The sequence below is a fragment of the Tursiops truncatus genome, chromosome 9 (genome assembly GCF_011762595.2).
Source record: "Tursiops truncatus isolate mTurTru1 chromosome 9, mTurTru1.mat.Y, whole genome shotgun sequence".
Classification (NCBI taxonomy): domain Eukaryota; kingdom Metazoa; phylum Chordata; class Mammalia; order Artiodactyla; family Delphinidae; genus Tursiops; species Tursiops truncatus.
The window spans coordinates 58890371-58906231 of record NC_047042.1 but is presented as its reverse complement, the minus strand read 5'-3'; the positions used below and the strand labels follow the sequence as shown (position 1 = coordinate 58906231).

General features: G+C 43.2%; 1 protein-coding gene across 3 annotated transcripts in view; it reads right to left on the bottom strand.

Annotated features, from left to right (window-relative positions):
- CHN2 (chimerin 2) overlaps window positions 1-15861 on the bottom strand; it is a 333107-nt gene that overhangs the window by 168964 nt on the left and 148282 nt on the right. For all 3 annotated transcript variants that reach the window (XM_019926255.3, XM_033863119.2, XM_019926262.3), the window contains exon 2: window positions 776-814. In XM_019926255.3, coding sequence (XP_019781814.1) covers window positions 776-814 — 39 coding nt within the window. The remainder of the gene's footprint in view (window positions 1-775; window positions 815-15861) is intronic.

Below are 15861 nucleotides of genomic sequence, written 5' to 3'. Positions count from 1 at the left end.
GAGGCACAGAGCTAGCGTGCTGGCTGGCACACTCCAGGTCTCAAGAGGCGGTAGAAACAAGGGCAACGTCAATAATGATAGAAATAATTATTCTTATTATTGCTGTCTAGAAGCAGAGCCTGAATGAGAGCCTGTTCCCCTGGCTCTCAGCACAGTGGGCTCCCCACACCACACTCCTCCCCTCTGTCACTGGACAATTACTAAGGAAACAGAAAACCAGCTTGAGGTGATGACAAGTGCCTGCCTTCATGAGGGGAGACGGATTGATGATTGATGATCAGATAATGATCTCTGTTTCTAAGGAGTCACCCTTAGTGACCAAACATTATCCATTGCTATCTGTTACATTTTTCTGTGGTAAATGTCATTTGATATTACAGCTTTAAGATGAACAGCCAGGAACATAATTCATGGAAGTCAACACACTTACCCTTGCTGACCAACTGTGAATAAAAAGAGGAAGGAAGGATGGAAAGAAGGAAGGAAGGAAGACAAGGAAAGTCCCAAAGAAAGGTAGAGAGTCAGAATGTCCATCTTTTTTTTCCCTAAGCATTTCCCTAAGCGGGTCACAGGCAGCTGGCTCTCCGAGGTCCTGGCCAGGGGACAGGGCTCTTGCAGTTCTCTCTGACCAATATCTTTCCTTAGCAGAGAAAGCGAGATTTGGGTTTGCAGTGCTGTGATGCGAGAGTTTGTGTGCACTAAATCAACAGCAAAAATTGTTCAAAAGGCAGGCCGACTAAAGACTTCCGAGGAGGTTATGATTTTAGGTACTCACAGTAGGATTTCCATATTGGAGGCTGGTATTCTTCAGCATCTAGAATAAAAAGAAAGAAAGCAATCCGTCAGCTTGAACATCAAACTGTCAACTTGTGTCTTCTCTGGAGGAACAACTGTCTGTCAGCAGTACTTGCTTTCTGGTCCTGGGGGCCTCTCAGCTCATTTACGGGACAGTTCCAGGCATGAGGGGGGAAGTGTATACGGCAACCCTTGTGGATCCAACACCACTTTCTTCATGTCACTTACCATGACAGAATCAATTGCTTAACCATTTTCATAGAGCCCAGTAAATCAAAAAAGATTTTTAAAGCAATTAACTTGATTGTACCCTCCAGTAATCCTTTCAAACAGTATTTACTTAACTTGGCATAATAAACATATAATTTATCTCACAGATTCCAGTCAGACCTTTAGCCCATTTATCAAGACTCGAGGGCAAGACACAAAGTGGCAAGTATGTAATATTAAATCTGTTGAAGTTGTACAACTCAACCAACTGAACTCCTAGGTCTGACAGCTGAGACACTGATGATTCAATTGGAATCGCATTATATCCTTGAATTTACTCCAGTTTGTGACTTAGGAAATTTCCAGAAAACCTCTCAGCAATCAGTGTCAGTGTGAAAGAGTTACAACAAAATGGAGAGGACGAAATTGTTATTCATCAATCCAGAAAGCAGACGATGGAGAAAATCTGCTTGTTCAGTCAACTCAACAATCCCAGTGCTGACAGCTGAACTTATAATTTTGACAGAGTTATTAGAGTCCTCCTGAGCTCATAGCTAAGGTCTTGGTAAAACATACTCTAGCTTAAGCAGCCAGAGGGAAAAATCCTTTTCCCCGACTCATAGAATGTTAAGCTGGGGAAGCTTTAAGAGTTCTCTAATTCAGTGCTTTCTGATAAGGAAACTCTGTTTTTGTCATCCTGCACGTCTATGGCATCCCACACCCATCCTTATGCTGCCTTTGTCCTTGTGCTACTGTCACATACTTTCATGCAAAGGAACAGAAATTTTCTAATCTCATGCAGTAAGATAGTTTGAGAATTTTTCCCCTCCTGAGAAACAAATATACTTACTGTAAATAAAAAGTAACTCAAGAGTGGTGAACTTCCCCAAATCCTACTCAATTACAGTTATGTAGCTTAAATTAAGTTCTTTCACAATTCATACTTGCTTTCTGGGGCCCATCCTATCACAGAGGCAACGAAACACCTCCTAAGATAGTTTCATACAGATGCATCTGGATTCTTAGGCTTGCATCATCAGGAACCTACCTACGGATCACCAGCCACATAGGCACACACACAAATACAGTGGACTAATAATGGTTTATGCTGTTATTCAAGCCTAGTTTGCTAAATAACAGTGAAGCTCTTAATTCTTTTGTCAAAGTAGACAATGTAATAGTGAGCTTTTAACCTAAAGAAGCAATTAATTTCATCTTATATGTGACACAGACCAATTTTAATGGGTTAAGATGAGTGTTTGTTTATAATAACATTCAAATAAAATAAATCATGTTGCCGAGTTTACAACAAAATTCTAGAACCATCCATACAATACCATCTCACCAGAAAAACCAGGTCCTGAATGTTAAAATATTGATGACACCTTCAAAAATATTTTTCAAATATAAAGATTAATATGGATGCGTGCGCGTGCGTGTTCACACACACACACACACACACACACACACACACACACACACACACACACACACACCAGACTGCATGGAAGTATGAATCCCTGAGATGTCATCTACCCAAAGCTGTCTTGTTATTTTGGATGAGATTTACTCTATAAGGTAAGTACAATCCCCAGACCAAGAAGTTGTCAAGAATATTCAGAACCTAGAGTGCAGTTTTCTACATAGTCAGGGAAGTTCCCCCCCAAATAAATAGTCTCCTTAATGCAGGTTTTCAAACATAGCTCAGATGCTCAACTTGGATTTCCTAAGGTCTTCTTACCTAAAGTCAGAAGTTTGGATTAGATGGTCTCTCCCTGTTCATTTCAGTCTTGCTCTGTGAAAAACCTAGAATTTTGATTCATCTGAAATGCTGGCTCCTAACTTATAAACTTTCATTTAGGCTTCCCTGCACATAAACATCTTATCCCTTTCTGGTTGCTTCTTGTTGGCAACTGCACACAGAGGTGAAGAAAGCCATCCACAGAGACGGGAGATCACAATGCTCCCTTGCTTAAAATCCTCCAATGTCTCCCATCTGCACTTGGAATAAAATACAAACATTATACTGTGGCCTCCAAGGCCCTGTGTCCTTTGGTCCCTGCCCTCCTCCTCACTCCACTGCAGGCACTGCCCCCCTTTTCATGTATCATCCAGCCATACTGGCCTTCTCTCTCTTCCTAGAACAAGCCAAGTTCTTCTGAGCCCCTGGCCTTGGCTCCTGTGGACCCTCCATGTAAGAACTCTCCTCCAATAGAGCTTTCTTTGCATGGCTGACTTGCTCTGTCATGCAGGGCTCAGCTCAAATGTCACCTCCCATGGGCCACCCCTGCCAATCCTGTGTAAAGCAGCCTTCCCCCAACCCCACTCACTCTCCTTCACAGCCACTTATTATTACCATCTGAAATTATTTATTGATTCGTTGGCTTGTTATTACTGGGCTCATCCCACTATTAGCCAAACTCCATACAAGCAGAAATTTTGCCTCGTTCACTTAGGTCTCATCGGCCCTTAGAAGGGTGCCTGACATAACAGACATTCAAACAGCACGTGTTAAATAAATGAACAAACTCTCAGGGTTCATATCTTACCTCTGACAACTATTGGCTGAATAACGAGAAGCATGTTACTCAACTTCTTTTAAGAGCCTCTCAAAACTTATCTTTATAAAACAGAAAAATAAATGTACCGACCTCAGAACCGATCTCTTAGGGCTATTGTGTCAATTAAATGAGATAATATATAGAGAGTTCTTGGGACTGTGCCTGGCAAATAGCAAGTTCTCCATGAAGCCCCACTAATGTTGTCATTGTGCTGTTGTCACTGTTATATCACCTGGTCCTGGTTCTTCCCAGGTGAGCTCAGGCTCTTGTCTTCTCTCGCTTGGCCACAGCCAGTGACTATCTCCATTCTTGCCCCAGACCTGGAGCCTGTAACTAAGTTCCACTGCTGTTGTCATGGAAGGTTTTCCTTTCTCATAAACGCATTCAAAGTGAGAGGCCATTTGTCATGCTTCAGTGGAACAACTATAACTACCTTGGTCTTAGGGATTTGTTTCACGAGCCACTAAAGCAGACTGTCAGGAGGCCTTGGCCAAGAGACAAGGCACAAAACATTTTTATTATGTTGACACGAACCTTTAGCCGCGTCCAACATGGCCCCGCCAACATCACATTTGTCCCAGTTTCACACAATATTTTTTAAAAATCTGCTTTACTCTTGGATAGCCTGACACCGTATTTTTTTTTTAACCTGGAATAGGTTTTCTAGATCATTTAGTTCACCTTCCTCATTTAGCAAATGAGGAACATGAAATGAGAATGGTGAAGTGGCTTTCTCAAGGTCATAAAACAAGCGGGAGGCAGAGGTGGGATCAGAGCAGGGAGTTCTGCCCTCCAGCCTCTGACACACTGTCATCCTTACCAGGCATTCCATCCTACTTTACAGACGAACATCAGGAAAAAAGTTATATAACAGATTTGTTACTGTAATTCTTGTGACGCTCGGAAGAAAAAAATAAAATAGAGAAAAGAAAGAAAATCAGTTGTATGAGGCAGGCGATGATAAATATCATATGATACCACTTATATGTGGAATCTAATAAAATGATACAAGTGAGCTTATTTACAAAACAGAAACATACTCATAGACTTATAAAACAAACTTAGCGTTACCAAAGGGGAAAGTTCGGGGGGGGTATAAATTAGGAGGCTGGGATTAACATATACGCACTACTGTATATAAAATAGATAAACAACAAGGAACTACTGTATGGCACAGGGAACTGTACTCAATACTTTGTAATAAACTATATGGGAGAAGAATCTGGAAAAGAATAGATATACGTATATGTATAACTAAATCACTTTGCTGTACACCCGAAACTAACACAACACTGTAAATCAACTATACTCCAATCTAAAGTAAAATTTTTTTAAAAACTGACATCAAGTCAAATGGTGGGACTGTATTCCACTAATACACAAACCCCATCTAATAGTTAAAGTCCAGGAGATACAAGATACAGGAAGTGCTGACAACAAAAGGCATTATGCTTTGGGGAAGGGTATTATTTTGTTAAACATTTTAGAGGTGGGTATAAGGCAGAAGGACGGAGGAGGAAGTAGAACAGAAGAAGCTCCATGTTCTAAGGAAAAAACTATCATTGAACCCAAATGGACAGTGATACATTATTCGAAAGGAACAATGAATTATAAAGGTCAAAGAGGCTTAGAAAATAAATTGCTTAAAAATGTTGACTAATATGTATCCAAACTTTAAAAAATGTGTAAACTTTTTGACTCAGCAATTCTATTCATGGGAATTCAGCCTAAAGCAGTAATTGAACATGTGTACAAAGATGAATGTTTGAACGAAGTGTTCATTGCTGCTTTGTGTATAACAGTGGATCTAACGTCCCAGAAAGAAGGGAAGGGTTAAATAAATTACCATCTACTATAGCCATGAAAATGATGGCATGGGTCAGAGCTCTGTGGTCCAGAGCACGGCCTCTAGAGCTAGACTATCTAGGTTCAAAACGTAGCTCTGTCACTTACTAGCTGTGTTACCTCAGGCAAGTTAACTCACCTCTCTGTGCTTCAGTTTTTCAATTTACAAAATGGGAGTAGTATTACTACCCAACATACAGCATGTTTTGAAGATAGGATGGGTTGTCTAGCATGTAGTAAACTCTATCTTTGTTGTTATTATTATCTTTCCTTAATGACATAGGAAAATATTCATGCTACATTATGCACTAAACAAATCAGGTTACAAAACAATTTAACAAATATGATCCCATTTTAAGGAAAAGATAAATATTTATATACACAGAAATGATCTACAAGGCTATAAACCCAATTATTAACATTTGCTATTCCTGATAGTGAAAACATAGGCAATTTCTAGTTTTCTCTTGTTTTGCTCAGCTGCATTTCCTAATTTTCTGTTCATATTGCTTGTATAAAAATTAACATGAATGAGAAATAAATTCATGGGAGCGCTAGGTGGTTTCTCTTTTTGAACATGCTGTCTAAATAAATCACCACCTTGAAAATAAAACAGAAGTAAAAAGACCCAATAAAAAATAATTCCTATAATAACACATGCAGCATGCACAGTATTAGTCCAGGAGAGCTAAGGGTGAAGTCAAAAGAAGAGAGACCAGGGCTTCTGCAGTAAAAAGCCAAGCCCAATTCCCTTGGCCCTCTTAAAAATCCTGTGAAATAAATATTAATGAGCAATTCTAAGCAGGCTGGGAAGCAGGTATCTCTGCTCATTGAAGAGGGAGGGAAAGGGGGAAAAAAGATATAGATGCTTAGAAAACAACCAAAACCTTACAAAAATAGGTAATAAAACCACACAAATGAAACAAGCTATAAAGACTGGAACATATGAAACAAAAAGAAAAGAAGAAAGAGAAGCTTGTTTGAGGGGCCTGGAGGTACAGGTTAAAAAAGGGAAGCTTGGGGGAGAATGGATACATGTACATGTATGGCTGAGTCGCTTTGCTGTGCACCTGAAACTATCACAACATTGTTAGTCGGCTATACCTCAATATAAAATAAAAAGTTTAAAAAAACCCTTAGAAACAATTTTGAGAAAACCTTACGTGCTGAAGTAGTTAAACCCTGAAAAGATAGTGCTGCCATTCTGAACTGTTGGGGAGGATGAGGAATTCTGGGATCAGCGTACGGAAAGCTCTTCCATGTGTGAGGCCCAAGGAGAGGGAGACGGGCGATAGAGAGCATGTGTCATAAAAAGTCATCTTTCTAGATCAAGAGCACGACAAAAATAATTTAATATGTCTGTTAAAATACACAGCATGTTGCAAAGCAGAAAAATCCCAACAATTAAAAAATGTATATTTTACAAAGTTCCTAACCTCAGAAAAAAGCACCATAAATAGACTTATGCAAATCCTTCCAGATTTTGTCTTGTAAAAGGCTAGAATAAAAATTTATAGGGGCAGGCTTCCCTGGTGGCACAGTGGTTGAGAGTCTGCCTGCCGATGCAGGGGACACGGGTTCGTGCCCTGGTCCGGGAAGATCCCACATGACGCGGAGCGGCTGGGCCCGTGAGCCATGGCCGCTAAGCCTGCGCGTCGGGAGCCTGTGCTCCGCAACGGGAGAAGGCCGCAACAGCGAGAGGCCCATGTAACACAAAAAAAAAAAAAAAAAAAAAAAAAAAAAAAATTTACAAAAATGGTCTCACATCATATATAGTGTCCTGCAATTTGCTTTTGAACTTAATGATATTTCTTAGGCATTTTTTCCATGTCAGTACATATAGATCTGTGGCTTCCTTTTTTAAAACTATGGGTTGGTTTTCCACTATATCTGTGTACCAGAATACCAAAATGCATTTAATTCACTTATGTAAACATTTCCAATTGATGGACATTTAAGTTATTTTCAATATTTTGAAACAATGCTTCAATGATAGGCTATACATGTAGTTTATATTCTGGGAAGTTGAACTGCTGGGTGATGGGTGTATTTCTGATTTTCAAAGCTATTGTGAAAATGGCCTTCAAAAAGATGTATCAGTTGGAACTCTCAATCATGTGTCAAAGAATGCCCATTTCCCCACACCCTCACCAAACACTGGAGGTTATCAATATACATTTTAATTTTTGATGCCTTTTATACTCAATTAGAAAAAATATACAAATGAAACTAAGTACATTTGTATGGAAGCAAACGGCTGCACAGAACGCTCCTAGGAATGAACCTGTGGAAACATATGGCCAAGGAGTAAGGCAAAAACACGCTAATCCCCCAAGTTTTGGTGGCTGCAGCTGGAAGGCTATATTCTTCCAAGCATTTTTAGCTCCAGAAATATGTTGATTTGATGGAATCACCTGAGGAGCAAGTGTAAAGGAATTTGGGGACTGATTAATGAAGAAAAATTAGAGAACACCATGTGCTACACTTGGGCAAGTGACAACCAGAGAGGAAATACCTGTAAACATCAAGGAGAGCCAGATTCCTTTGCTTGGCTCAGTGGAGGATGACTAGACTCACAGAAAAACACATGCAGGGGCTTTGGAAAATGAGAGTGAAAGATTCACCAATTTTGAGAATGATCTACCAAGGAAATTGGAGATGAGCCACCCTTAAGAATATTTCAAGCAAAGCTGCCTATACTGCATCAGGAGGATGATTTGGGAAATAGAGGGTGGAAGGATTGGGTCCCTCCCTCTGCCATCCCCTCCCCCAGAAGAGCCAGGTCTCTGCTGTCACTTGCGTTTTTTTGGTTTTTTTTTTTTTTGGCAGTACGCGGGCCTCTCACTGTTGTGGCCTCTCCCGTTGCGGAGCACAGGCTCCGGACGCGCAGGCTCAGCGGCCATGGCTCACGGGCCCAGCCGCTCCGCGACATGTGGGATCCCCCTGGACCGGGGCACGAACCCGCGTCCCCTGCATCGGCAGGCGGACTCTCAACCACTGCGCCACCAGGGAAGCCCTCTGCTGTCACTTTTGATTTACTGATGCACACATTTGCAAATGGGCTGCAGTTCATGGGCTTTTTCCAGGGAAGTTGGGTGGAAACAGGTTTTTCAATCAGCCACGGGACAGCTTCACAATGAGATGACAGTTTGGAATTTGTTGGGCTTAATGGGCACAGAATGGGTTGGGATCCAAACGAAAGCAAACAACGACAGCCCAAGGAGTATGCTTTGTTTGTGTGCGTGCCACAACATATCCTCGACACACACACACACACACACGATGCCCAGGCTTGGGTCTTCGGAAGCGTGTGAGGGGCCACAGTGTGCAGCCTGCGGCTACGGTCTTGTCAGGCCAGTCCAGCCCAACAGTGCCATGCCTGAGCGGTGAGATGGCCTGGAGATCATCCTAACTGCCGCGAGACATTGAGATGTCAAGGCTGTTATGGAGCTTCCTTTCTGTCACACTGGCTACGGTATACAGAAATGTGTTCTAACACTTGTCACCTGTCCAGGCCCCCAGCATTCCCCTGAGAAATAAGACATCCATGTATTCTCTTTGGAAACTGCTGCTTGGGTAAGGAATGAAGCCCTGGCGTGCATCTGACTGTCGCTCTCATTTCAGGGATTTTTATAACTGACTTAGTCCTAATTGCAGAGAATAGTTAGTAAGACATATTCCAGAAATCACTGCTGGGCCCACAGGCTGGGCCCCAAGGCCAAGGCTAAACTGAGATTTTCTAAAGATGATGCAGCCAACCATCGAGGGCCTTGGGCTGGAGTCTGTGGTCACTAGAGGGCACTGAGGCCACACGGAGCTTCTGTCTGGGCCACTTATTCTGTATGTAGAGGCATGAGTTTCTCCTGTTCAACAGGTATTTATTGAATAAATACAGCGAGGCAGGCCCTGGGAATGCTTCAGTGAACAAGGCAGGTAGGGCTTCAAGCTCTGCGTGATCTGGCCCCTGGCCACCTCTCCCTGGTCATCTCATTTGTCTCCTCTCTTGCCCACTATACCTCAGCTACTCAGGCCTTTTTTTTTTTTTTCCATTTTTATTGAAGTATAGTTGATTTACAATGTTGTGTTCATTACTGTCATACAGCAAAGTGATTCAATTATACATATATATATATGTATATATACATTTTTTTAAAAGATTCTTTTCCACTATGGTCTATCATAGAATATTGAATATAGTTCTCTGTGCTGTATAGTAGAACCTTGTTGTTTCAGCCTTAGAGATGTTATACAGCCTTAGAGATGTTACACAGTCTTGGAGATGTTACACAGTCTTGGAGATGTTACAGTCTCTTCCCTCTGATTTATACATGGTTGGCTTCATTATCATTTGGATCTCAGCTTAAATGTTCTGGCTCCCCAGAGACATCTTCCTGTACCATTCAACCTAAAGCTGTGTCTTAGATACCTTTTTAAATTATCTGCAGAGCCTTTTCACTATCTGATTTTTTTTTTTTTTTTTTTACTATGTGCTCGTGTATTTTTTGTTTGTATTTTGAGACAAAAATATAGCCCAGGCTAGACAGCACTTATGAGAGCAAGAACCTCATTTATCTTGTTCTCTGAAGTCTGGGTCACCCTTAGCTTATCAAGAACCTCTGATGAATTTTAAAAGGTGTCCCTTTCAGGCAGGTGCATGGCTTGGTCACTGGACAGCACCTGTGTGTAAAGAATATGCTTCCTTTGGGAGACACAGCCCTGAGTCAGGGCACAGGCCTGGTGAGGGGAGTCCAGACTGGGTTCAGCCCTAACCCATCCCCTCAGCTGGGCACTAACAGCATGACTGGAACAGCCCTGACTCTTGTATTCAGGAGGTAGTAGCTTCTCAATAAAGAGTTGGTTAAGTGAAAGGCAGATTTGTTGCCTTCCTGTTGAGGGATACAAACAAATAAGGAGGCAATCCAATAGCAAGAGGATATATAAAGGAGTATCTAGCAGAACCTCCTAACCTTCAGAAGGCTGAATGGGGCCTGGGCCAGTTACATCTGGCCTCGAGCAGCTCTGTCCAGGGCTCCTTCAAGAATTATCCCAGAAAAGTGGAGTCTAACAGCAAGACCTAGGGTCCCCAAAGACCGAGAGAATCATAAGTAACTTCAGTACCATTGCCATTAAGCCTAGTCAAGGAGGTATGCTATCACCCAGACAGCTACTTACAGCAGCCCACGGCAAGGAGTGCCTTTGTGAACAAAGGGGCTCACGGATCATGACTAGTAGACCAAGGTGTGGCCTGTCAGGATGAAAGGCAAGACAGAACATGGTGCTGAGAGCTAGAAGTGGTTCAGCCTGCTGGCTGAAACAGAGACCATGGTGTGTGTGTGGGGGACGGGTGTGTGTGTGTGTGTGTGTGTGTGTGTAGGTTTCAGAATGGCTAGGAATGAAATTAGAGAGGCACGCAGGGGCCAGATAATGAAGGGCTTTTAAAACCATGCTAAGGGCTTACCTTTGTTCTAGAAGGAAGGGGAAATATGCACAAGGAGGATACAGCATCCAGTTTGCATTTTAGAAAGATCACTCCAACCGCAGTGTGAAATCAGACTGGAGGAAGAGAAGATGGGAGGGGTGGACAATAAGGGGGGTGGAGACCAATCAGGTAGCTGGGTAGTAACCTAAGCAGCTGACACTAATGGTTGGAACTCAAACGGTGTCAGTGGAGATGGAGAAAATGGAATGGGTTTGGAAGATGTTGAGAAGACAGAATCTACAGGACTTGGTGATAAATTGGATGTAAACAGAAAAGGAGAGGAGGAAACATGACTTCTGGTGGAAGAAGATGAATGGTTTTTGGCATAAGGAACTGGACGGATAGTGATGCCATTCACAGAAACAGGCCAGACCAGAGGAGGAGCAGGTTGGGCAGATGGTGATGCACTCGGCTTTTCCCTGTTGGAAAGAAACGTCTACGGGACAGCCAAGTGAGCATATCTAAGGGGCTACAAGTTTAGAAGAGAGATCTAGGCAAGAGATCTAGAAACGGAAGCCCCAACATACAGATGGCGACTACAGCCCCTAAAGTAGTTGACACACAAGGCCTTGGACAGTACCCCCCAGGAACATCAACATTTAAGGGATAAGCAGAAGAGGAGAGTAAGTAGAGACCCGAGAGATAAGAGAGAAACCATGAGATGGGCTGATGTGAAAGGCAAGACAAGAAAGATTTTAAAAGGGAGAAGTGGTTAAGTGTATCAGAAGCTGTTCACATGAGACAAGCCTGAGGAGGACCCACTGCTTTAGCAACAAGGGGTTTATGATGACCTCGCAATGGAGTGTGGGCAGAAGCCACAGTTAAAGAAGATGAAGGGTGAATGGAAGTTGAGAAAACTGAACTTGTGAGTATGAATAACTCTTTTGGGAGATGTGGCAGTGACATGGAGGTGAACATCTCTTTCCAATAAAGGGCGATGGGGATCAAGAGAGATAAAAGATATAGGAGCTTTAATTCGGATATCATTGTCATTACGTCTTGCCCGTGTCCCTGGTCTCCCTTTCCTCCAGGGCCTTCTCCCCACTTCCTGGTCCTAAGTTTCTATAACATGCAGGTTCCTCCCAGCGTGACAGAGCTGCTTTCCTGGTGGATAACTTCCTCCTTTAAAATCCACATACTTCCTCCTCTGCTGTTTCTTTAGAGACAACCCCACACTCACTATTTCCATTCAGTCTGGAAGCCTCTCTTCTCCTCCAGCCCCCAACATTCTCCCTTCCAGCATTTGCCTGCCTCTTCCCAAATTCTTTTCATCAGAGGAATGTCTTCCTGGCTTTCCTCCAGAAGCCAGGCATTCATTTATTCATCCAACAAATATTTACCTAGAACTTACAGACTACTTGGCACAAAATACTGCACTAGGCACTGGTGTAGCTATAAAGGCAGGATGCAGAATCTAATCACGAGAAATCAGAAGATGAAATAAAGACGTCAGTTCATTCACTCAACAAGCACTGCCTGCTGGGCATCCAACTTCTGGCCACACGTGCACTGTAACCAAAGCATAAGGTGGCATGTTATATAGAAAGGTTAGACTGAAAAGTGCTGTTAAAATGGAGAGGAAAGGGAGATTATCTTACTCAGTTATTTCTCTTTTTTAGTAGAAAATGGCTTTTTAAAATCTCTTCTTGGCATTCCCTGGCAGTCCAGTGGTTAGGACTCAGCGTTTTCACTGCGATATAGTTGATGTACAATATTAAGTTACAGGTGTACAACACAGTGATTCACAATTTTTAAGGGTTATACTTCATCTATAGTTATTATAAAATATTGGCTATATTCCCTGTGTTGTACAATATATCCTTGTAGCTTATTTATTTTTATACATAGTAGTTTGTACCTCTTAAGCCCCTATCTTGCCCCTCCCCCATTCCCTCTTCCCACTGCTCAGTTATTTCTTGATAATTATTCTTTTAAGCATCTCTTTCCTGAAGAAGATGTCTTCTTCCTTAGAAAAGACAACTTAGGTGCACCTCCAGGCAGCTCTCTACTCTTGCCGTTTAGAAAAGCCATTTTCTTCTCCTGTTATAATAGTATCTTTCTTGTGTGCCTTGACCTTACTGTGGGTATTTGTGCCTCTACATACATAGTGGCAGTGGCAGTGACAGACTAAATTCTCATGAAAGCAGCTCATAAATCATAGCCCTGGAAATGTTGCTACTGGCAAGGAAAGATTTTTTGCCTGTATTATATTCGGAGTCAAATAGAGGGAAGTCTTAGTGCAGAGACAGAAGAGGAAGTGAGGTCTTCTACCAAGAGTGCGAAGGGATTTTAAGTACCCAGTAGATTCTAGATTTGGGGGTAGGTCGCTTATATACATTATATCTAATCTTTACAATTTTCCTGAATCATCTCTCCACGCGTTCACCCATCTATTCGCTCATCCCTCTACCCACCTATCCACCTATCCATCCATCCATCCATCCCTTCATCAAATACTTATGTGCCAGGCACTGTGCTACACAGTGCTATATAAAGATATAGCCATGGGCTTCCCTGGTGGCGCAGTGGTTGAGAGTCTTCCTGCCGATGCAGGGGACACGGGTTCGTGCCCCGGTCTGGGAAGATCCATATACTGCGGAGTGGCTGGGCCCGTGAGCCATGGCCATTGCCTTCAGTCCAGCAATGAAGGCAAACAAACATTTAAAAAGTAATTACAGGGCTTCCCTGGTGGCTCAGTGGTTAATAATCTGCCTGCCAATGCAGGGGACACGGGTTTGAGCCTTGGTCTGGGAAGATCCCACATGCCATGGAGCAACTAAGCCCGTGCGCCATAACTACTGAGTCTGCGCTCTAGAGCCCGCGAGCCACAACTACTGAACCTGCGTGCCACAGCTACTGAAGCCCACGTGCCTAGAGCCCGTGCTCCACAACAAGAGAAGCCACCGCAATGAGAAGCCCACGCACTGCAACGAAGAGTAGCCCCCGCTCGCCGCAACTAGAGAAAGCCCGTGTGCAGCAATGAAGACCCAACGCAGCCAAAAATAAATAAATAAAATAAATATATTTTTTAAAAAAGGAAAAATTACAATAAACTAGGAAAAACATGATAGACAAAGTTCAGGGTGCTAATTAAGGAAGCATATAACGGCGGGTCTTGTAAGTATTTTTATCTCCTAGCTATGAGGAAGATGAAACTCAAAAAGATTAAGTAATTTTCCCAAAGTCACACAGTTAGTGGCAAAATTCAAATCCAGGTCTGTTTTGCTTCAGAGCCAATTGATTTCTCTCCCCATGGCCCTAATCCCACAGAGGAATCAGCAGTGCAGAAGCTAAAGTGAAAATTTCAGCTTTTTCTTATTTCTCTTCTGCTTCAGCAATACAACACAGTTTGAACACTGTAGAAAGCAGCATTAGAGAAGCAAGGATACTTAGGACATTATTCCTTTTTCTGCCATTTTTTTAGACCAAAAAATGTGAAATCTCACTAACTGGAATCCCCTCCCTCCTTTCTCTTCTCCTCCCCTCCTTCCCTCTCTCCTTCTCCCTCTCTCTATTTCTCCCACCATCCATCCCTATTCTCCTTCCTCAAGAGCCCTCTATGTAACAGGTTCTGTGTGTGACTCTTCCTCAGTTTCATTATCAATAGAAATATTCAGCCCGTGCCTAGAATATTGGCTTATCAGCAACCAGTCTGGCAACAAATGGGCCGTCTGGTTTAACACCACCATTCCTCACAACTGGTTCAGTTCATAACAAACGGCACGGTTAATATAACCGTAGTAATTGATGGCAAGAATGGACACGTCAGCAGCCGTTCACTCTGGCCACGTTTGCCGGGTCACTATTGGTCTTACAGGCTGAAAACAGAACCAGCTGCAGTGGAACCTGCCTTTCAGAGGGCCACTGGCTATGCATCCTCCTGTGAAGGAGAGAACGAGTCTGGAAAATGGAAAATTTAGAGATTTCTCGCGACGGGCATCTCAAGCGAGGGCAGAAATCTGTGCTCTTGTTAATGACCCTGGGAGTTTCTCGCCCCAGCTCCACTCTCAGTTCACTCAGTGATTTTCACCCACTCCCGCAACCCCAACCCAGGTGGGCCTCAGTTTTCTCATCTGTAAAAACAGGGATTGGGCGGGATGCCCTCTGAGAGCTCTCCTGAATCCCTTCAATTATCAGAGTTGTGGAGCAGCTACAGTCTCCCCTGCCGCATTCTCTGCTCAGAGCGGTTCCAGGTGACCTGGAGGTGAAAAGGCGGCAGGTTGACACCAGCAGTTCTGGTGAAGCCCTCCTTCCCCCGCTGATGGAACAAGTGAACCCCTCACCTGCCACAGAATAATCGAATTGCCTCACATGCGTGGTGAGAATCAGTCAAAGTGAGTATAGGCTTTATGCCCAAATACACAGTGTTAGTGGAGAAGACTTCCCTACTCCTGGCCTGTGAAGCTCACTCAGTAAGTGAACTCCTGCCCTCGATCTGGGCCTATGTTGTGTCCTGGGGAGATGGAAGCCATTTGTCGCCTGGCTTTGTGTCAGCACCTGGGAGCGCTGCCCTTGAGGTGAAGGGCTGCCTTTCTGGTGATCTAGCTCTGCAGTACCTGGGGGACAGGTAAGCCCACTTAATTCTGGGGTTCAATGGTGTGCAAGTCCACCTGGCTAACCACCCTCCTGCCTGCCCTTAGTAATACAGGTGACACTTCAGCCTATGCCTGCTTTACTTTGATTTCTATTTGTTTAGAATAGACCTGCTAGGGGACTTCCCTGGTGGCGCAGTGCAGAAGACTCCGTGCTCCCAATGCGGGAGGCCTGGGTTTGATCCCCGGTCAGGGAACTAGATCCCACATGCATGCCGCAACTAAGAGTTCACATGCCGCAACTAAGAGTTCACATTCCACAACTAAGGAGCCAGTGTGCCACAACTAAGACCCAGTGCAACCAATAAATAAATAAATAAATAAATTTTTAAAAAAGACTAGAACTGCTAAGTACTGGGGAGTTCTAAGCAACCCCCAG